Source organism: Onychostruthus taczanowskii, unplaced genomic scaffold (genome assembly GCF_017590055.1).
Source record: "Onychostruthus taczanowskii isolate IOZ18803 unplaced genomic scaffold, ASM1759005v1 scaffold12, whole genome shotgun sequence".
NCBI lineage: Eukaryota > Metazoa > Chordata > Aves > Passeriformes > Passeridae > Onychostruthus > Onychostruthus taczanowskii.
Window position 1 is genome coordinate 7875222 of NW_024498351.1, and position 24242 is coordinate 7899463.

General features: G+C 34.2%; 1 protein-coding gene across 1 annotated transcript in view; it reads right to left on the minus strand.

Moving 5' to 3' along the window:
* The window catches only part of FSTL5 (follistatin like 5), a 248185-nt gene that overhangs the window by 94208 nt on the left and 129735 nt on the right, over positions 1-24242 (minus strand). The window contains exon 5 of the mRNA XM_041427999.1: positions 23642-23762. Coding sequence (XP_041283933.1) covers positions 23642-23762 — 121 coding nt within the window. The remainder of the gene's footprint in view (positions 1-23641; positions 23763-24242) is intronic.

The following is a 24242-nucleotide window of genomic DNA, read 5'->3' on the forward strand; positions in this document are numbered from 1 at the left end:
ATCAACTCTGTCCCCTCCAGCAGAGAAAAATTCAAATCAATGATTAGGAATTCTTTGCAAATCAACTAAAAGCAAACAAAACCCAAAATAATCTTGCTCCATCATTGGTATAGATGAATAATATATGCAGCTCTGTATCCTCTGCATGGTAGGTAAAAGCTCAGAGGAAAGGTAAGAGTGATCAAGGCATGGAGCAGTTTAAATAAATATTTAGAAATCAGAAAGGCTTGAATTTTATTTAAAAAAACCTAATGATGCAGAGAGCTTTGCTAGAAGTCAGCAAAATCATGAATGTCATGGAAATGCTGGGAAAGCATTTCCACGACAGCACGATGGCTTATTATTTCTTTTAACACTGGAAAGTCATCAAAATAACTGAGAGGCCAGGTTCAAAGTGAAGGACAGTAGTTTGAAGTGATAAATCTGAAAAAAAAATATTTTCCAAAGGTTATTATAGATTCCAGAAGATAACATGTGCCAACCACACAAACACTCGGGAGAAATTATAATGATATTATTTTTACACTTCTCTAAACATCAGCTCAAGCTCATGGTAGAAAGAAAGCATTGGACTGGCTGGACCTGGAACCAATACAGTTGTTTTTATAGTGTTAAGGCATATTTCTTAATTCTACATGGAAATCACCCAGGAAATGAGATTTCTATGTTTTCTTTATAGAAAAAATCTTTAACTGTTGGTTCATTTAGCAAATTAAGTGAACATAATTTAAGCTAATTTAACATTTTTAATGAAACAAGTAAATCAACTCCAATGCAGTTGAATTAATAATCAGTGTGTATTACCTTTTGAAAGTAATTTTATCCCTCTGATATTTTTAATTTATTTTAATAGTATTTTTTCTGAATATCTTTGCTCACACATTATGCATTTTAACTTTTTAAAAAATATTAATAATGGCAATCATTATTAAAATCAGTAATTATCACCTTTTGTTCATTTTGAATTCATAAACTGATTAAGCTAAAACAAAATTTCTGAGCTCATTATACATGTTTTAAATTTCATTCTTACTTTAATTTAAGTAATTTAATTTACGTCCATTGACTCAAACTGCTCCTCAAGACCCTGTGTACAAAATCCGTATGTATTAGTTCTTGCCTTATATTCTTGTATCCATATTACAGCAACACTGAGCATGTTTTGAAAAGTATCACTACTGCATTTGTTAAGGATATTTACAACAGTGAGGATAAAGGGTCTCCCCTACAGACCATGTTGTTTTGAGAACCCTGTGAAGTTGACTTCAATTGTTATGAGATCTTTGGAAGCTTAAGGGAAAAACCAGGCCAAGAAAGTCAACTCCTGCTCTGTACAGCTTCAATATCTTCCATTTATGAGGGAAATCAGCCATCTACTCTCATAAGGTCAACAGCCTGTTTCTCACAGGCCATTTATTAGGCACAAGCAAAACAATCCAAACTTAGCACATCCTGACTGACAGACCAGTTCTTCCTCCTCATGAAGAAGAATGGAATTCCAGCTTTTATGCATTTAAGTCTCTTGAAGAGACAGTAAACGAAGTGGCAAATAATAAGTCTCTCTCCCTCCTGTCTCTACTATCATCTCAGCAGACTGAAACTGCCTGCCCAACCTTAACATATCCTCTCAGTATGATCTGTAACTGATTTCATGCACCATTCAGTGAATCCTAAGGGAAATTTCAAAGTTATTGTGACGGGTTAAAATTCGATTTGATGCGTATTACTGGAATTGCTGATGTGAAAGTAGTCAGACATGGTATCCTAGGTTTATGCGTATATAAACTTGCAACTTTTACAGATTCAATATTCCAAGTTAGACAACAATATATTTCTAGCCTATAAAGTTGCTGCAAAAGTTAATTATAAATTATGTTTAGAAAAGAATCTCTGAGTAAATGAAATAATAATTTTCAGCTAACCTCTTCCCATTTTCAGACTTAGATCCCATTTTAAAGGTTACACATAAGATTAGCAAGATATAGTTAAAACACTTGTACATATTTCCAAAATAGCAGAAACCACAACAATCCAGAAAATATGATCAATTCTCTCAAATAAAATGATACATTACTGCTTAAGAAAATCTGCGAAACTACAAATTCCAATCACACCTGTCCTGATGTGTGATACTACACCCACAGCGATGACCATTTCTGTGGAAACACATGAATAATGACTGTGCATCCACAGATTTCAACGTTTTCTAACACATTTTCTTAAACACAGTTGTTCTTGCAGCAATAGTTACTTTTTAAAAATCTATGAAAAAATGCCCTTTTTTTTATTATTTTAAGATAAGAGGAGAATATATGCTAAAAATGACCTGAGCAAAAATAAAGCAGAAACAAAAATCTAGCAGATCATAGAGCAGTATTAGCATGTGTGCTTCAAATGAGATATATTAGAACTTAAAAAACCTCATGGACTTGCAACAAATTTTCTCATTTAGTCTTCAACACTTTACACTTATATCCCTTGTAAATTCAACAGAGAATTTGTGTCTTTGTTCAGAATATGAAGAATGACTCTCTACAACAACACTGATATTGTCACTAAAAAATACTGCCTGTGTTTGAGTTTCAGATATTTTCTTTTAAAATAGAAAAACAATTCTTGCTATGCTAGTGTATTTTTAATAACAACCATTGCTGAATTGGACTTGTCAGTTAAAAAAAAAATAACAGCAGAAAGCATATCAGGTATTGATGCAACATGGATGGGATCTTAAATTTAGTCTCAGCACTTTTTGGGGCATCTCAGTGCTTAATTTCCTTTAGTTAGTATTTTTAGGTGCACAAAGCTGGACTTCAAATCTTCCAAAATTGCTGTGCTGAGTCTTTGCAATGGTGATGAGAAAGGTACTTAAGATGTTCAAAAGAGGAAAAAAGTGCAGAAGAGAGTGAAGAAAAGCATATAAAAAAGATACTAATTGAAAAAAATTTTGAAAATTACTTAGGTTGAATAAATTTTCCCATTTCATTACTAACATGATCTATCCTGTTTCTTTCTGAGAAGGAGTATTGCTCATTTTTGCCAGATGTAATGCACAATTTCTGAAACACCTCTCTAGTTTTGCTGATAACATCACATCAACACCAACTTATGCACATGACCAAGTTTCTGAAAAGCTTCAATTTGATACTTCTGTGCTTGCTGTCAGTTTCTGTGCATTTCACCAACTCCTCTGGGACATATTTCTGTGCACTAGAAACTACCTACACCAAAAATGTGTATTTTAGAATATATTTTAACAATTTTTCTTCTGGATTTGCTGACTACTATAGTGACTGATCAGATGGAAAAAAGTAAAGAAAAATACGATGACTTTCTACAGTCACTGTAAATGTATTCATTAACTTTAAACCCTAAGCTGGGTGTGCCATTGATCTTGCATTATGGGCATATATGTGATTGCACAGATATCACTGTCTTCAATTTATGATTATATTTAGTTAGTAAGGGAGAAAATGTTCAGGAAAAGCTCTTTATTTTCCTTATTTTCTTACTTATGTTCCTTCAGTTAAATATCAGTGTGTTTTAGTTTGTTTCAAAAAAAAATTATTCGTACCATTGCATTTATTCATTTGAGTTTTGGATAATTTATAAATTTAGTATCTTATGTTTCAGTTTGGGAATGATGTAGACAGAAACAAGTACTACAAAGAGCTCATTCTGCTGAAAAGAACACTGAATGTTCCTCTGATGTACCAGAATATGTAATGGGTGGTAACAAAAACTTCACAGAATAGTGAGGAAGAAATGCAATGAGGCCAGATCAAGCTACAGATTTCCAAAATTGGCATGTTCTTGCAGCTGTGAGCAGCCTAAGCAAGGCTTCTAAATAGCCCAACTAAAGTGGAATTCATCACGGTGGATAAAACTCTTAAAACCAGAATACTTTTCCCCATAGAAATGTTTACAAAATACTTATCATTTCATGTCACCTGTTCCATTCAAAAGACAAAAAGAATATTTTTCACTAATAGCTTCAAAAAACATCTTTCTTCAAGGAAAAAAAGAAAGAACATACGAAAATGACACTTCATAGAAAGAAGGTTGACAGCCAATGACCTCAGTGTTTATCTGCAAATCAATAATCACACCTATTTGTATATGTATGCAACTTCACGAGATTGTTATATCTAAAATCAGTGTTTTGACAACTTCTCAGATTTACTTTCATTTAAAAACTGTTAATAAATCTTTGATTTTTCTTCTAGCTGCCTTTGCAGCTATACAGAATGTCATATGTATTTAGAATAGTCTGTGCTTTTTTCTTTCCTTCCCCCCACACCTTCATTTCATCTCTTTTTATTCTGTTTTTATTTCTCCCCAGTCCTACTTCCCCTTTTGTTTTCCTACCTTACTATTTACATCCACTGATCCTGTTAGCTCTTCTAGTCCCCTCTTAAATACTATTTATACAATAATTCTAGATACTGCAGTAAGCATCAGCTGGCTTTTATCACACCTGGAACTGACTTGGCTTCATGGCTGGGTGAGGGAGGGGAGGAGGGCTCACAGCTACGCCTACCTTGTGGCTTGGCAGCACAACTTGGTGCGCTAACCCATTAGAGTTTGCAGGTATGCACCCTTACCACTCCCTGCCTGAATTCTGGGAAAGATGTGTCTGTTCCCAAATGCACTTCTCCTCCTGTATGGCAAGGTGGGAGCTCCAGTGTTCTGGTAACCATGCTAATCTGGACAACAGGGAGATCATGACAGTGAGAACTTTATTTTTCACCCAACAATTTATCTCAGATATTTTATTCAAATTTAAATTTTAATCTAAGCAGTAATACACCCTTTAGAAGACACTATCAGAGTATAACTAGCTGTAAGAATAGGAGAAGCATATAAAATTAAATACAAATATATTAACCAGATTGTCTTCTATTGCTACTGACTTTTCAGTGTGTTTCAAGAAAAGGAAAAAAATTGTTTTCAAAACACCGATCAGAAATATAAATGTTGGCCACTATAAATTGGTACTAGAAACTATTCAGACTTTTCCATAGGTGCATAAAATACATAGCAATATTTGCAATTATATCTCTCCATGTATATCCTGTAGAAGTCATCTTCTATGGACCCAGTCACCATGTGTCACCAAGACTTTTAAACCTTTATAAAACAAAGATTCTAGAAACCACCTCTTAGATCACTCATTTCAGATTTTCCTGTGTAGCTTTTTGACAAGACCTGGAGCAGCATTCGGCTGTCTACAGTGTCAAGTCCTGTCATCTCTGGAGCACTTCCTTAGCTGAAATATGAACTTTCCCACCATCCCACCCAAGACTGCACAGTTTCACAGTTTATCTTTTCAGTTATTCACAGAACATGCCAATGCATATTGCAGATGTAAATTTAAACTTTAAAATAAAGTTTTCACAAAGTTTTAGGAAATCAAACTTAGTCTCATTTCCCCCTACTTCAGATCACTCTTTTCTTGACAATCCCTGAGAATCTGGACTTATGATGCCAAGCCAGCTCATCAGGCTTCAGACATGGAGATACATCTTCCAAAATACAAAAATTCCTACTGAATATCTGCTGATAGATTCCTGATATGGAAAAATGCTTCTTCTTGATAACACTTTTCACAAAGAATGACTGAAGACAAACGACAAAAGGAATGGGGTGTGCTGGAATGGGATATACACTCGAGGCTGGGACACAAACACATTGAGACACATAACACATAGAATAAAGTTTGCAGTCTAAGCTCCAAATGTCTGAATTTGGAACATCAAGCAGAATCCATAGCTCTTGAAGCACAGTCCATGATCTATTGCAGCAACACAGCTTTATAATAAAGCCACCCTAATCAGATTAATAAATCCATAGGGTCAGAACAAAAGTATCCTGTAACTGATAGTGGTCAATAGCACAAGGAAGAAAAACACTAGCCAAGCATACAGTGATAATATTGTTTTAGCACTCATCAATACAAAATTGCCTGGCCAGAAGCAGTTTATGGTGATGACACTAGCATAATGAGTCAGGAGAGTAAACTATCCTGGAAGAAAAGGAATATAAACTAGCATTAGCTGGCCTGTTAGCTCAAGAACTCAACAATTCCACTGCTTTAAACTAAAGAATACCTTAATTTTGAGTGGAGGGGTATTTTTCAACGAAGAAGGAAAATGAAGTCCTGTCATCATGATTTTACACTAAGGTAATATTAGAGAAGAAAACCAAACACCCCCCCCCCCCCCCCCCAAAAAAAAATCCCAAATCAAATTACCAAAATGACTACATTTTTTCTTGTAAGAAAAAAGAACTAAAAAAATGTAGATCTTAGATATTAATCGACTATGACTCCTAAACAAAAAACTCTTGAGTTGTTCAAATCTATAAAAACAATATTGATTATTATATTTAAGTCTGAAAAATGCACACCATTTTTGTTGATAGAGATTAAACCACTGCTGTCAGCGGAAAATAATAGTAGCAACTATGATAACCACACATTTAGTCCAAACATATAAGCACAAATGTAAAGGATGACATTCTGGTATATGTCTATCTTCTCACACATATAGAAATCTTACTTATGAACAACTTCATAATAAAATGTATATGAAATAAAGGCAAGATTTTCTAAGATGAAATAGGTCCAGGAAAATGAAAAACCCCTTGGAAGTTCTATACAAAATTTAGAAAATTTAATTAGAATTTGTATTAAATAAAAAAATGGAAACCTCTTTTATAATAAAAATTACATTTCAATCATCCTGATTTCCACAGACACTCCACCACCTGGAAACTGTAGCATATTTTTTAACATGGATTTCAAGTTCTATACTCAGTCCAAGTGTCAGTTTCTTTGGTTTCCTCAAGCTGATTCTACTGACTTTCCTAGGCTGCTTACACTAAAATATGTAGCTTGCTTCAAGTATTATAAAGCTCCCATCTAACTGTTAGCTGTCCTCTGAGAAGTTCACCTCAGCTTGTACGTGTCCCTTCACTTTTTCCCAGCCTCACTGGACACCACCATTTGCATTAGCTTTCTCATCCCCCATCTTTCTGGGAGAGAGAGATTCTCCCTAGGTCCCCTGTTACTCATCTGGCAGACAAAAGACCAGATATTCTCCACAACCTGTATAAGCAGTGAATTATAAACTAAAATTCTGCCAAAAAATTCAGTCACTACAAATCAGTTTGTTTATCCTTAATCTCACTTTTCATCTAAATCTGGGATGGATGAGCAAAACAATTTATGAATAAAAGACCTGATATTAAAGACAATTTTTAATAGTAGACTAAATTCAGTTTCTACTTTGGATACTTTCAACAGCTTTTAATTTCCAGGAGCATGCAAAGCTCCAGCTGTTGTGAAAGCTGCTGATTAGCAAGCATAAACTACTGACAACAGACTTTATTCTTAACCTTCACAAATGTCTCTGTCATAACTTTGCCCTGATGTTCTACATGAATGAGATAGAATTGAATTTCATGTAGTAAATACAGTTCTAGGTAAACAATAATAGGGTTAAAAGGTGATGTTGAAAAAAGACAAGAATGAAACAAACACTTCCACCTTCAGGACAAATTCAACTCTAAAAGACACCTCACACTGACATTTTATTATCAGTTATATTCATCGACAACAACTCATAGTAGTTTTCTTTAAAACATTGTTTAAAACCTTCAGATACAAATAATAAACCATGATGACTGACTACTTTCAAACAAAGACATTTCAGTTCAGAGCATGCACAAGAGGTTTATATCACCAATAAACATAAGGGAGGATTATACACTGCATTTTCTAAATCCTCACAGGAATTCTAATGAGGAATAAAGCCAATTATGATTCATTATAAGATAAATTGCAAATTTTTAGCACATCACTAGCACAAGGTTCACCCAGTACTGGAAATTAGCAATGAGAAAAAAAGGAATGCCATAAAGTTGAAAATAGTATTTTTCATTAAAACAGTGGCACACATAACTATTCATGAATGGTGTTATACGACAAAACTACATGGTAATTTTTGAACTCTGAATAAATCCGTTTAAATCATGCAGCCTGTGGTGATGGCAAATTCAGATACAGAGACTGCTAAAGAATGAACTATAATTTTACCAAGAAAATTTAAAAATACAATGTTAGTGAATTTGCAGCAGGTAAAGACTGACTGGGGTTAACATCAGAAGACTTCCTAGAGAAGTGAAAAAGCTGTATATACTCAGCTTTGTGAGGGGAACACTTAGCAGACTACATCCATGAATTTAAGCCTGAACTGGTTTCTACTATGAAACGATGAGCAATATGGTTAATACAACAGTAGTGAACCTCATTTATTCTAGCCAGGCTTTGATTCACTCAGAGCACTGCTGAACCCCACTTAAGGAGGTGTGGATAGCATGAGTGAACTGCAAGCATCTTACCCTGCCTTCAGGCTCAAAGGGTCAGCACTTCACGTACTGAAGGTCAGCTTACTACAAGTGGTTTCAATAATGATTAATGTTTTCATTAGTGATTTGGCTGACAGGACGAAATAGACCCTCAGGAATCTTGCAGCTGTCAACAAATTCAGAGGATCGGGAAGCAGACTTCTGCAAGATTGTCCTTCAGAGGGAACTTGATAAACAGAAGGAACAGGCTGAAAAGCTGTGAAATTCTACCAAGACAAATTAAAAGTCTTACACTTGGGACAGAGTCAGTCCATGTAAAAATACAAGGATTCAGCTGGCTAGAAATCAGCTTTGCAGACAAGGATTCAGGTAGACCACAAATGGGATTGTGAATAACGTAGTTTGGACAAATGCCTGAAATTCCCCTCTGATATGTTCTGCACTTCAGTAATCCCAGTTCTGAAGTAGTCTGTGAAAAATCTGAATTATTAATGCTAGTGGTTGGGGTTGCAAAAGGCAAAGGTGATCCAGCCCGTGAAGCACAGATGGATTTCTGAAAAGCTCTTAACAGTATCCCTCAAGTCTTCATCAGGAACTTTGGAGGGACAGCTACATGTTTTACAAACTCTGCCAGCATGACTTCATGCCCCAGTGTGAGTGTAGGGAGCACGTACTAAAGGCATGGGAAGTGAGCCAAAGGAAGGTTAAACTGCCCAGGTGTTCAACAGGCCCAACTCCCCAGCATGATACTGTTCTTTATCTGGATACCATTTCATTGGCTCAAAGTACAGCTTCAGTTTACTCCAGTTTCAAACAAGACTACCCAGAACCTCTGCAAATGCATCCTTTATCCTGAACATGAGGAATATGCAGTCATGTCCAGCCAAACAATTAATCTAAATTGAATAAACTATTACTCTGATGCATTGCACTAGTTAGGAGCTTTGACTCAAAAGTAAAGGCAATTTTTCCACTTAAAAACACACATTTGTTTACCATTAGTTTTCTGTTTTTTCTAATTTTAATTATCTGTCTTGTTCACTAAACGCTGTTCAGCACCAATAATAAAAGACACAGAAGTTTTAACAGACAAAAGCTATTTTCGCACTTTACTTATGATTCATTCTCCATTCTCTTCATCAAATGAGACAGAACACCAAGGCATACGAGCAAAGATAATTAAAATTTCATAATGCAGTAACAAAAAGTCAAGCAGAGACAAACTTCTTTTAATACCTTAATTTAAAGACTTGAATTATAAATTATAATAAAAGGAGGATATCAATAAAAATCCCACCATCTAGCACTAGTGAAAGCCCAGCTTACACGGATTTAAATCTGCAGAGTATATGAATCTCCAAATTGATCTAAGTAACTGGAGGCCTAAGAGCTGCCACAGCCTCTCATCTTTCTACAAGCATCATTAACTATTTCTGCCAGGGACTCCCCAGTTATTTGGTGTTGGCCAAGACAAATGACCAAGGATCACGCCTTTCAGATTCGGGTTCTGAGGGAGTGGTTGTCAATTATAGCCTCTTCTACATCATTTTGTTTGGCAAATTTCTTTCACTCTATCCATCACTGTATCAAACTGCCTCCTTGTGTAATTTGTCTCTTCAGCAATTCTGGCCACCAGTGCTATCATCATTTACCTACTTTCTAGTTGCTGTCAAAGAAATCAATTGAAATTAATGGTGTCTCACTGAATAACACATGACCTCAGAAAAACTTACTAGTCAAATGCTCAAAGTGGGTCCACTGTGGCGTATAAAGATATCCAAAACGTCTTGTTTAGTTAGAATAAGTCACATTTCCTGATGGAGGTTGCTGTGGATTGTGGATTAGATTATGCAAACTATGTGTTGCACTCAACAATTTTATCTAAAGTAGTTGGTTTAAAGCTAATTCAGCTATTTTTAATTAACTTGCAGGATAAATATTCAGTGTTTGACCTATACATTATCCAAAAAGCAATGAGTCTTTGCCATCCCTTATTTCTATGGGATATATTAAAGCATAGGGAAGCAAAGGACATGATAACTCAAATATTATCAAATGCTCTGTCTCTGCAAGCCAAAAAAAATTGCTTCATATACAAAAATTCCATCATTGTAGAAGTTTGAAAGTACCTTAAGGTAAATGTAATCAGAGAATGCTTCCTTATTCTGTTTTTCAGATTAACAATTGAATAGTTAAAATTAATCTCAAAACATCTGCAAATCTAAACCACCCTTTTGCAACGAAGTCATAATGATGAACAAGTTAAAAAAAACAAAAATATAGGCATGGAACAAACTTTTGTTCTAAGTTATACTTTTACTTTATATTGCACAAGTATTTATATAAGAAAAATGGTATTTGGGTAAGAACAGCCAGTACTCTGCATTAGGAATAACATGTAATTAAAAAGACATCTAGTCCATTACTCCTTATAATGTTTTTTTGTTTTCTCTTGAAATGAAATTTCACTAAAATGAAGTTGGGTATTAAACACAGCTTTCTTATCCAGAGAACATGGAAGTGTTAATTCACTGAAGTAAGACTGATAATTGGTTTTGACCTTATTTATTGTAGAATATGTTGCTGAATTTGTCTAAACAAAAACAGGAGTTTATGCAAAAATCAATTTCTGTATGCTTGTTGTATTTGCACGACTAGTTCAAGTAAAACCATTTTATCTAAATGCTAGGAGTTAGCATAAATATTTTCAAGTAATTTTACTAGTATAGATCCAAATTTAATGCTCCTGTTTATTGCAAATACAGATGATGAACACCAATACTGCACATTTGCTGTTGCCTAAAATGAAACACTTAAAATGCTTCAATCTATGAAGTATTTCTAGACCTAATCAATAATGAAGTGGGAATTTTAAGAGGAGAGTTGACAGCCCTGGTAATTCACAGTTTTATACATGAAACTCTCAGTTTATAAATGTAATAATTTGCCAATTTTATTTATTGTATACCTTCATTTCACTTTCAAATTTCAAGGCTTTTTTTCCAGAATGGTAATAGAATTTCTAAACATTTCAGATCTCTGAAACTTTCCTGAGTTTTATAATAACCAAATTTTGTAAAAACCATCTCCCCATCCAGTTCTGTCAGGAGAAGCCAGTATTCTAAAATAGTAATTCAGAATTAAATTAGCTGGACTGTGAATGTGGTTAGAAAGCCTAAAGCATAGCAGAACTACTATATTTCTGCATAAAAAGAAGGGGTCCATGCAACTGTTATTCAACAGTTCCCTGAAATCATCTGACTAGAGTTATGAAGCAGCTCCTCACAGAAATCTTTAACATAGAAACAAGAATAAATGAAAGCTGATTTAGTAAGAAAGAGATTCTGAAAAATCCATCAGCTGGCTGAAGTGCCTATTTACATTTAGAGGGGAAAAAGACAGCAAGCAGAACTCAAGGTAGGCTCTGTTACCTGACTGTACAGAGCCTTCTAATTTTTCTTATTAGCTGAGGAGAGTTTTACTCCTCTTAAGACCAGGTGTTTGTGCAAAGGACCAAGACTTCACGTTGAGCCGATTGACATATTCTGGGAACAAGGACTGTGGATATTCTGCTCCCATCTTTGCATTGCAGGTATGTTTTCCCAAGATCAAAACAGGCAATGGGATATGCATCTAAGATCAGCAAAGGTTAAAGCACAACCTAAAGATGGGTGGGATTAAGATGTGACTCTGAGCACTTCAGTCCTATATCATACAGTCCTACTTACAGTATTTTCTACCCTTTCTCAGACACCAGATTTTGAAATCTGGCCAGGTCTCTTATGAAGAAAAGTCACCAGTGGAGTTGCACCTGGACCTCCATTGAAACTCACATTGTTCAATATCATCCAGAAGAAGTGGAAAGAAAGTAAAGTGATAAATTTTTCTGGGACAGAGTTTCTTGAGAACAATTTATTGGGTAGTTTAGGTAGCAAACATAAAAGCTGATTTGCTTTAAGACCTTATCTAGGATAGTGGCATGCCAAATTCAATTTACATAATTCAGTATTGAAAGTATCACATGAAGGAAATTTAAAAAGTGCCAAACCTTGTTTACAGAATGATAGGCTCTTGACTAGTTAGCATTGCTCAGGTATTGAGCACATAGGCTTTACAGTACACTTTGCAGTTTTATGGAAAAATCTATTCATTCCTGGCAATATGACAATAAAAGGAATAATGAGGTAAAGACCAGTACTCAGAAAAAAAACACAAAAACCCTATGGCACTGTTGTCTGAGCAACTTGACTATTTGCTTTATGTCCCTCCCTCTGTAAAAAAAAACTTCCAGTAAGACTTGAAAAAGAACAGAGAAACAAAACAAGAATGACTGAAGATGTGGGAGGTTTTCCATACAAGCAACTACAAAATGACTGAGGAACTTCAGAATGGAAAAGAGATGACTACTAAGATACGTCAAGAACTTAAAGAAAAAATAACAATCAAACACAACTAAACTGTTTCAGAGGAAAACATGGAACAATTGTTCATGGTCTCTTATCATACACAACTTAATAAACTAAACAGGACATGTGCAAAATGAAAAAAAAAAAAAAAAAAAAAGACAACACTTGTATCCTGGACAAATGTCACTGTGTCTCTGAAACAGAATATTGTAGATGTTAATTCCACATGGGTCCAAAAAGCAAACAAACCTATGAGTGAGGCATCTGTCAAGAGCTATTAAAGAGAGGCAGCCTCTGAGAAAAAAAAAATCATAAAAAAGAGAAAATAAATTAGAATAAACTTATATGCTTTTGCTGCTTTAGCAATCTTCCATAAGCACTATTACAATGAAGATACTGCAGGAGATATACATTTGTTCTAACCCAGAAAAGTTAACATTTATATGTTGTTACTTAAAGTAGACATTAACTCGACAATCCATAAGCAGTAATCTTTGTTTAGCATCAAATATTTCTTAAATAGACTACTAAGGAAGTTTTAAAACACTAATAAAATTCCCTCCAAGAAATATATCTCTACCACATGTCTTAGTTGGGAAGAATTGTAACCATAATGCAAAACAAATTTTTTTTAAATTACCCTTTCTCCAAATATTTATTCGCGACAGAGTGGCAAACAGATTACTTGTTGGATCCCTACCAATCTTAGACAATCACGTTCCCAGTTCTTACACTAAATAACTACACGAAGAAGGCTTATGTGGTTCAACTCTCCTCTAGGTTTTCACTATTTTTAAGACCTCTTTTGACACCATACTCCACTATGTAAACCTCTGCTTCATAGCCGTTGTATGACATCTTCATTTTTACTACAGTCAAAATTGCATTTCCATATAAATCACTTGCTAACCTACTTAAGATTTGACACTGCGAGCATGATGTGTTTAGAAAACCAGCTTGAGAATCTACTGACAATTTAGTTCTGTATATAATACAGGCACAGGGATATTTTTTAACCTGTTTCCTCATTTCCTTTGGTAGAAAATGTTCAAGTTTTCTTGTTAGGGGTTGGGGAGAAGACTGGGCTTTTTAATATCCAACAGCATCCATAATACATTTGGAAAATTGCAAAGATGTTTTTAGGCTGAAGATGGTATGACAGAATCATTTAGATTAGAAAAGACGTATAAAATCATCATTTCCAATTTTAATCCAGCACAGAGGAGTCCAGACTAAACCATGTCACTAAGTGTCACATCTATACATCTCAGATAATATTCATCCAGCTAAATAAGGGCTGCAGTCACCAGAGGGAGTGGAGTCAGACAATTTCATCTTTTTCATGATAGGCAATTTTATCAAATATATGCAACCCATACATGCATAAATAGTCCTACTGAATTCAGCTCACATGTAATTCTTTAATGAAGACATAAACAATACTATATGCAATTATGAGATGTTTATTTCTGAAGATCTGGAAAGTCAGGAGTGATGAGAAGCAATTAGTCTCACAGTTTGCAATATCACAGACCACTAAAATAGCTTTAACTGGAGTAGTTGATATTTTCTCTGCCCTACCCATACAGTTGTCAATATTTATACCAAGTTTTAGCAGCTTAAATTCACACTCCTTAACTCTAGACACATACAAATATTGTCAGGAGTGACAGTGTATTAGAAGATACTTACAAACACTTTAGAGATTTGTGCCATACTAACCAGGCAAATGCTTGATAACGAGAGATTAAGACTTCTTGAAATAAAATTTAAAAAACAATAAACAGAAGAGCTTAAAAGAGCTTTTTATGTATATCTCCAAATATACCAAGTAGTTCCATAACTACTGGATTGAATTGATCCTAATTTCCTGAGTTAAAATAACAACATGTAAATTATATTTTCCTTCATTCAATATATAACTTCAGAAAATGAAGCTAAGTACTAGTCAGAAAAAGCAATTTACCATGATGGAATCCTTTTATTCAAGCACTTTGTGAACATACAAAAAAAAATTAGCATTTTCTAGTATATGTACTAGCAACTGTTACAAAGTAGACCAATAAGATTAGGAGATGTGTTAAAGAACAATATTCTGCCTTAAAAAACCCAAATCTTAATCTATTTTTTGAAATGAATGCATTTTCAAATGCCTTTGGGATGCCAAGATAAATTATTATTTATTTAAAATGTAATAAATTGATAATTTTAATATTTAAAATTATTTTATCCAAACTTTCTTTGACATATTGAATAAAATATTTCCTTCACTGTATACTTCAGTTAGCCAAAAATACACCTGCACTAGGATAGTCATAAGCTGCAAAAGCATACAACAAAAAAAAAAACCCTCACACAATGGAATCACTATATTAAAGAGAAAAAAAAATATATCAAACTCAAAAGCGATGGAGAAATGCTACAATAAAACATTTAATTGTCCTATTATTTTGAGAAATAAAGCTAGGTATGAATTTCCTGAAATAAGAAAACTTTACCAGAACCTAATCCACCATGAACAATAAAGGGAACTAGAAGGGTTCTTTTCCAAAATATTTCTTTGCAATGCAGATATTTTTGAGCCGATTTCTCCTTGCTCTATGTAATGGATATTTGAGGGCATTCAACTAAAAACTTCACACTGCAACATAATGTACTTTTCTCTAAGGTCCAGTGAGAAAAGCTCACAAGTTTTGAAAAATTGGAATTATTTTTAATTCCAATTAAAATTTAATTATTTTAACTCTATCTACAGAATTTCCAAAGAACTTTCATAAAATCTGGTACAAAACCATGCCTGCAGATTTTTACAGTGAAAATGTCAGATATTCTTAAGAAATCCAGATGTCTAAGGAATTACTAAAAACCTTCTACATTCTTCTAATGATTTTTTAAAAAATTATTTGCCCAAATGTGAGCACAAGCAAAGAAAGCAGAGTAGAAGATTTCCTAAAAAACCCAAAGCAGACCTCTCTAAAAAAAGCCCCAAATCACCACCAACAAAAAGAAACAAAAATCTAAAAAACCCCCCCAAACAATAAATCAACAAACCAAAGAGAAAAAACACCTGAACCCAGAAAAGTTCTGAATAAAATTACTATGCAACACTTTTCTAAAATGAACATTAGTGCTTGATATTTAAAAAGCATCAGTAGGCAAAAAACCCCAAAACAATGAATAGATTAATCAAATAGCTTTCTTACTAAATAATAGTTTATGAGCTATTAATATTCATGATAGTTCCAGATGAGTAATTCTGCCTTGAAGTAGAGATACTTAATGTTCTTGCTTGTGGATTAGCTGGTGATTGTCTCCTTTAATGCCCAGTCATTACTTCTTATGTTCTGATAGCATCTTTCCTCTTTCCACCTCACCCCCGTTAAAAAGAAAGAGAGCTTCCTTTAAAATAGTTGATAAAGGGAACTAATTATAAATTATTAGTTTAAATTTTCCTTGAAATTTCCTTAAAACATCTACATAAAGCTTTCTGTGGATCTTGGAACATCATTCATAGCCTAAACCTACAGGTACACTGCTCTGCATATATGAAAATATTCCCATAATTCACAACGTAACAAAAATATTAACAGCAATACCGTAACTCACCTCAGATAACTGATTCCTGAGCAATAAGCAACAGATCAATTACTGAGGTACTTTGTCAACCACAGCCCGATATGTGTAGCTGTTTGGTGTTTACTTTTCCTTACCATTTTGTGTCATTCTCCAGAATAAGCTCATTGAAAGGCTATGACTTCAGCCCCCGGCATGTCGAGCCAGTGACAAATGGCATGCAAGTCAATCTCCACCAATCCCCTTGTCTGAAACAAAGCTACTATAACTAAGGTGTTTTGTTCCAGTCCTCATCCTCTGCAATCCTGTATTTCACAGTGCTATCTCTAGTAAATTATATCACCAAAGCAGACAAAATCTTCCAGGTAAATGCACTGATAGGACTAAAGATCAGCACAGCTCAAGGTTCATAAACAACTTCTCCCAGTTATCTCAGTATGATTCCCAAAGAGCCTGTGAAATATTTGTTTTATTTACTCATTTTATTTACTATGATGGCCATAAATATGTTACTTGATTGCCCCAAAACATGAAGAAAAATCAGTTGGCATCAAAATGACTTGGTTTAGCGGCATGTGAGAAATTTCAGGCACATTACTTCAATCCATGAAACAATATTTAAAACCTTAGATATTTCCTTGTTTCTAATGATCAGTTTAAAGTTCAGCCCACTAATAAAAGAGGTTGCATTTTCTTCCAGCTGAGAATGTCTAGATTGAAAATACATATAGCAGAGGTAAGAATTTGAGTGATAGATCAGACTGAGGAAAAAAATTACCATGAAGTCCAATAGCTCCTGCTCAGTATGATGTTTGCTGGTGTTTTCAGAGGTTAGTGGTGAAATACAACACCCTCTGGAACAATCTAATATGCTCAAGTTGTTGCTGAAAAGGAATTAATGGTAGTAGGAGACAGAATAATACCTCTTTCCCCCCCCCCAGAAAATGTTTACTCTATTTGTTAACATGTTTTACTATTGAAGACTCATCACAGCCATAAAGCTCTGACTCAGATTACACAGTAAATACAATATTTGGGACCTCATATTGAATTAATTTGAAATATAAATTACATAAGGTTTTTTCATTTAGCCTTTGTGAACTTCAAGATTACTTATGGAATCCAGTGGGAAGTCTGATTTGCTTCATTGAGTAATTCAGTATAGGCCTTTTTAGAATTTAGATTTTGTTGTAGGGTTGTTTGATTGCTTGGTTTTTAATTCTTGTCTATTTTGCCTCAGAAATGATGATTCATTTCAAAAAAGATTTCTGAACATGCACCTGTAATTATTGTATTTGACAACTTAAAGTAGAAGTAGAGCTATTATAAAGAAAGCAGTGATGTTTTAGAATATTCTTTCAGGACTGAGAGAATGCAATAACTATGAATATGTGTTCATAATGACCACTGTTTTTATAGGAACTTCTGGCTGCTTCCTTTCCACATGATTCAAGACACAACAAAGCACTGATTTTGACAGTCATATTAGTCACTGGCCTCAAAGTTTCTCCTAAAAGTTGAGCCCAAAGCAAGTTCTGTAATTTTGGACCAGATAAAAAACTGGAGGTATATAAACCACTTCATACCAATACTTCAGCCACAAGGAGTGCTTGAAACCCAAATTTGATATCTGTCACCTGAATGTCATTTCAAAACTGACATTACAGCATGAGTATGTACAGCAGCAACATAGACGAGTCCCAAAAACAGCTGCACAACAGATTAGATACTGCTAACAGTGCTGAGTGATGCCTGAAAGCACAAGTAAGTCCAGCAAAACTACAAAGCATCGTTAATAGAAGAATAACAATTAGGTTGTATTTTGTTCTGCCTACATAATTCTCACACTTTCTTGTATATCATGTAAGTCCTCAGTGCCCACAGCCCCTTTTTTTGAGCATAAGACAACATCAAGTACAGTTCTACACTAACAATAGAAATAAATTCTGAGAGGCATTTCTTATTTTTTCCTACATTTCATGCAGGATGTCAATTGAAACATAGAGCTCTTAGTTCAATTATGTAAAATTAATTTGGGGTTTATATTAATTGTATTCAATCAGTTTTATTCATAAATGTCTAAGTGTAATTCTTTCTACTGAAATTGCAAAGAGAAGTGCTTACATATACATCTGCTGAGTGATCAAACAGAATAATTTATTAGTATTTATTTCCTTGTGCTATGCCTTGAGATTTTACAGCCTACCATGAAGGCCACTTGAAGTATCTGCTTTGAAATTTTATTTTATATGGGAGGAAAGCAAGTAAGATTATTTATTTTAGAAAAGAACACTAGAAGAAAAATAAAAGGAGACAACATTTGCAGCAAACACAAAATTATCATGATACCACAGGAGACATTAACCAAAGAAAGAAAACCTTTGAAAAATAAAGGAAGCACACTGGTTGAGATTTACATTACAAAACAGATAAACTGTATTCTACATCCCTTTTAGTTTTTGTTCAGCTCCTTCATCTTAGGATTTTGCCTGCCCTTTCCAAAATAGTTAAATATATCCTTCCCCATCTAAACAAAATATTTGCTGATAAAAAACTCCTTTAGCTTGGGACTGGATGAGGAAGGAATGCAGAAAAGCAAAACAAAACACTAAGATGGAAATGGATCACTTTTAGGATATAATTTTACATGACACGGCCAAAGCAGTGGAGGACTGAATCAGCTGATTCCTTTAATCCCAAAGTTCCAAAAATCCAGATGGAGCTAAACTTTCTGCTTTTTCCACCTGTGTTAGAGTAATTGTACAGGTTCCTCTCTGCAGACACTATTTATCTAATTAAACTGTTAGGGAATATAGCAAACAAATAATTAGGGAATAGATGCTACAGCACTACAAATTACCCCCCACAATATGAAAACAGCCTATAGTCAGAAAATTGCAGGTAAAACTTTAGAGAAGCCAGTCAGCATCTTCATCTGTCTGCAACATTCTGTGAAGCTTGGCAGAAACGTCCAAGGCTGAGATATATTATTCCTTGTTTGTACTGCCTCAGCATCTGACCTTCTGAAAGGGATTTTTTTTATTCCATTGCATACTGTTATTTACATTTGGCTGTCCAGTCTAATGTGAATCCATTTCGTCAGATAAAATGAGACTGTTGAAAGTAAATCACAGAATACAAGCAAGCATGTATATGTATGTATGTACAGATACAGAATTATGTGCATATTAATACCTTTAAAACAGTCTATGCTTCATCTTTGCTCTTAAGGTGGTTCCTTTTCTACTGCTGGAGTTAAAAATAGAATTGCTGGTATTTGTGAGGAAAATTTCTAATTAGGCATGCCAATGAAAAACGTCCTAGCTGCAAATGCCAATGAAACAAGACTGATAATTAATTCCAAAGATAGGCATTCCTATTTAAACAAAATGCAATTGCCTAATTGTTTAAAAAGAAACTACTTTAATGGAGTAGTTTGTTCAACACCACAATGAATATGATTTTTAATCCTGTGTTCAAAATCTTACTTAAGTGTTTTTAAATACTATTTGGAATCACAGCTGGAAAAGCGCACACTAGTAGGAAGCTTGGTTATCACTATCCCCTTTTTAGGCCAAAGCTGAGGACACAAATTTTCCATATGCCTTTTCTCACACCTTCTCCAGCTTTCTCAAAAGTTCTTCTATGCTCAATAGAAAATGCTGATGTACAATTACCTCTAGAAAATGAGACCTCTTTAATGTTGATCAAATTCTAATACGACTTAAAGGATATTTTATTAACTATTGTACATTTTATATTTTTGCAGTGCTACGTACAAACTGGCTTGAAAAGAACCCTTATGGTATTGCCATACATAAAAACTGTGGTGCTGTGACCCCTAATGCCCTGCCCAACCTCTACCAACTTGCCTTAGCATTTCTGTGTTCATATTACTCCGATTTCTGTCACACAAATAAAACAAACAAACAAACAACTCCTTTGAATTCTGTGCAGAAGCTTTGAATAGGATCAATTTCTCCATCATCAAAATCCAAATTTTCTTCACTGTCATTTTGAGTGAATAAAAGTCAGTAACACATATTCTAGCAGTTGCACAAACTTCAATGAGAACTTGACATTTCTCAAATCCACCCCTTCACTACGATTAGGGATAGAGGCAATTCCACTGGGAATAGCATGTATTAAACTGAGATTAGGTTCCATATGTACATTATAATGGTAGATATAAAGGAATGGAAAAAAACAATGAAAAACACACTGTCAAGTTCAATTGATGGAATCGTGCAAGAGGTCAAAAAATTCTAGATGCTCTTTTTTATTTGAATTAATGGCTAAGTCTTTTAAATGTCTCCAAACAACAAGACAATTACCTGGAAATACCATTACTCAGTTATAATCTTTCACTCATTAGATAGTTATGAAAATAACTTGTGAAAAAAACTCTCCTACTTTGCTTTCTATTTGTTCTAGATGTTTGAAACTGTCTGAGCTGGTGAAAAAGTATCTTTCCATATTGTCAAATGGGATAATTTTAAAGTTGCAACATATAATCACAATGCAACAGAATAAGAAAAAATAAATAAATTAGTAAATAAATAAAGTAATACATAAAATATAATGTAAACTTGAAAATATTAAGTACCTAAAGAAAATCCTGGGAAAAAATACAGGTTTATTTCTATTTGGAATAAACATTTGCAACTCTCCTCTGTCACTTTATTGAAGAAAATTAAAATGCTTAATTATTTTGTAGGTGGATGCTTAATTGAAGAGATATTTTTTGTGGAATAGTGTGTGGAAGATGTGTTGTGATGCTTCTTGTCTACATTTTCACACATGGGTCTGGTTCCATGTATATATTAATTCTCTTTATCCTGGTAAATCCAGGCTTGGCATTACTAGCAACATCTCACCAGCTTTGCCACAGGCAAACAACACAGGCCTCTGGAGAGGGGCTGTCACGTTTGCCTTACCTGGGCTGTCATGGCTTGTGTGGAGAGCTTGGTTTCAGCTTTGTGTCATTTTGCTTAGCCATAAGAGCTCCAGTCGAGTGACCAGGTGCCACACTCAATTGGTTTTGGTTTTGCTTAGCTTAGTATGCTTTTACAGCATTATATAATTTTTGTTAATGCTGGTGAGATAGGTCAAACTAACTGAATTCAAACTCTCTTAAGATAAAATGAAATCGAACTATGGTTAATCCTTCAATTTACTTCAAGAGTATTTTATCTTCATTACAGAGCCTAATACATTTCTTTGGCTTTCTGGGCACACACATTTCTTTTTTTCACGTTTCTTTGGCTTTCTGGGCACACATCATACAATGAAGTAGCAGCTGGTTTTAGGTTTTATTTTTCAATATGCAATGAATACATCTAAGTTTTGTTAATGACATGGAAGAATAAATCTAACTCTAGAAATCATCTTCTAAGATACTCTTTTAGTTTTAATAGGGTCTTTTCCACTACTCTACTGCAACAAAGAAAACAAAATTATTCCTAATCTTATATAATCTAATGTTTTCATTAACATTCATATTAAGGCAATGCTTAACATCCCATATGGAAATTATTTTCATTATTCAAAAGTCCATTAAAAATACATAAAGAAAAGCTATTCTTATGTCTGGAGTTTTACAACTATACAAAATAGTCCCTCAGAGACACATCAAAGTCTTATTTCGAAGAACAATGTTATGCTTCCATTAATACAATGTTTGCAAAAATCATGCTAATGCTTTAAACATGTCTTTAACCTTCTTGGATTGCTGTATATAATAAAGACTTCTATATCAACTTCTACATCTACGCACTTAATCACAATCTACAAGTACAACATCTAGCCATACAATCATAGCTAATGGGTGTGTTTCTATAGATGCTATATAATTCTGCACATTTTTGTAAGCCAAACTTGTATCACAACCTTTAAAGAAGACATTTAGGTATTTCCTAGTGTTTTGCTGCTGCAGATGAATGAATTTACTTCACCATCACAATGTCCTAATAGCTCTCATTTTCTTCCTCCACCTTATTTCTTGGCTCTGCTCACACTTTTGCATGAGTTATGGTCTGACCCTTCACTTAATCAATTCAGGTCACACAACAGGATTGGGTTGGGATGTGGAGGGTGAATATTTTTCTGCTGACATAGTAAGTGACTCAGAGGACTGTCAGGACACTGCAAGAAAGCCAGTCGGATTACCTCAGGAAGCAGGATCAAGTTATTTTTGAGAGCAGTAGTTATTTGTTCAGCTAAGCTGCATCACAAAATCACACTTTCTGAAAGACTTTCAGAGAAATAAAAATCTAATTCAATGGTAAAAACTATTATACTTTCAGGCAGTCTGTCTTGATTATTCATTTCATTTTTATTCTTTTTGCTTTCCATGCATCTATTTTTTTTAAATATCAACTCACTTTATAGTTTAAAACTAAGCAGTTTTTTATCCCTTTTTCATTTGGCATCACCTGAAGTGGCTGAGTGCTCATCTGCCCAAAGATAAACTACAAGACTAAAGCAGCAGTCTGTAATTAGTCAAAATAAAGGTACACTAATGTCAATGTATAATAAGTGATTATAAAATGAAGTCAGGACAAACTTCATCTTCTGTGCTGCCATGTTACTGAGTTTGGAGCAACAGCTTTTAAACCAAAGTCAGATTTCAAGATTGAGTTTTGAATTTGAGGTAGGCAAGAGTGACAAATCATCAATTCTTATCTGAATATAACAAAATATATGGGTATTACCTTCAATATACTGTATAAAAGCTCTTAACATCTTTCTTCTGTCTGCTAACCCAGTGGTTTGGTCAAGATGTTTGTTGTACTACACACATTTGTCCTGAGACCCCTTTGGCATCCAGAGAACAAATACATTGCAAAACTACACCACAAAACTTTATCTCCTTCCGAGTCTTGTGAAGCCATAAGGCACCCAAGAGAAGTGTTACATTTGTTGCTGGGTTTGCCAAAAATGCTCTTATCAGCACTAATAAACAAAGTGCATGGGGAGGTATTTCAGTTCCATTGATTATGTCTTGACCACACTACTTGCCACTTGCACACAACACAGACTTTTCAATGCATGTTGGCATCAAAAAAGATTATCCATGAATTCACCATTACCAAACTCCTTCATAAATCAGGAAGCTACTGGGTATCATTGATTTCTGCTAAAACGTTTTCTGCTGTTTCATGACTATTAAATCGCACTAATTCAAGTACAGCATCCAAACATTTCAGCCTTCAAAAATCAAAAACCACCATTCAGAAAAACAAAGAAAGAAAGAGAAAATAAGACTCAAGGAAGAGGCCAGTCTTGTAACTTACGAAAAGCTCTGTAGAATTCTTCTAGATCTAGGTGCTTATCACTGTTATAATCATCGTATTTCAGCAAATCAAACATGGAGCAGTCAGACAGTTCCTTGCCAAGCTCATCCCGTTTTATTACCTGACAAGAAAATTATAACCATGAAATTACATTTGAGCTCTTTGAGTTCTCTGGTATAATTAATTGTTTCTAATAATCATTTAATAGATCATTTTAAGGTTGCTGTGGGGCAATGAACTGCAGCTGTGTAAAGTCAGGGATTTTCAGTTACCTTGTAATTATTTATTACACTTTTTAAAGTTAATACCTTTAGGACAGACTCTGAAATTACACAAAAGTTTTTTAGAATATACACAGCATATATATATATATATATATATAATAGAGACAGACTGAAGCACTATAAAGACACTGAGAACTTTAAAGCTGATTTTACTTTATATGCACAGGAATGGTGATTAAGAAACATTCAAATATACCTAAAATAATAATTTCCCAAGTATAAATGGCATAATGTATTTTCCCTCTAATTTCTAATGTACAGGAACCAAATGCAGACACTTCCAAAAATAGCTAATATAAACTTTACTACCCTGCTAA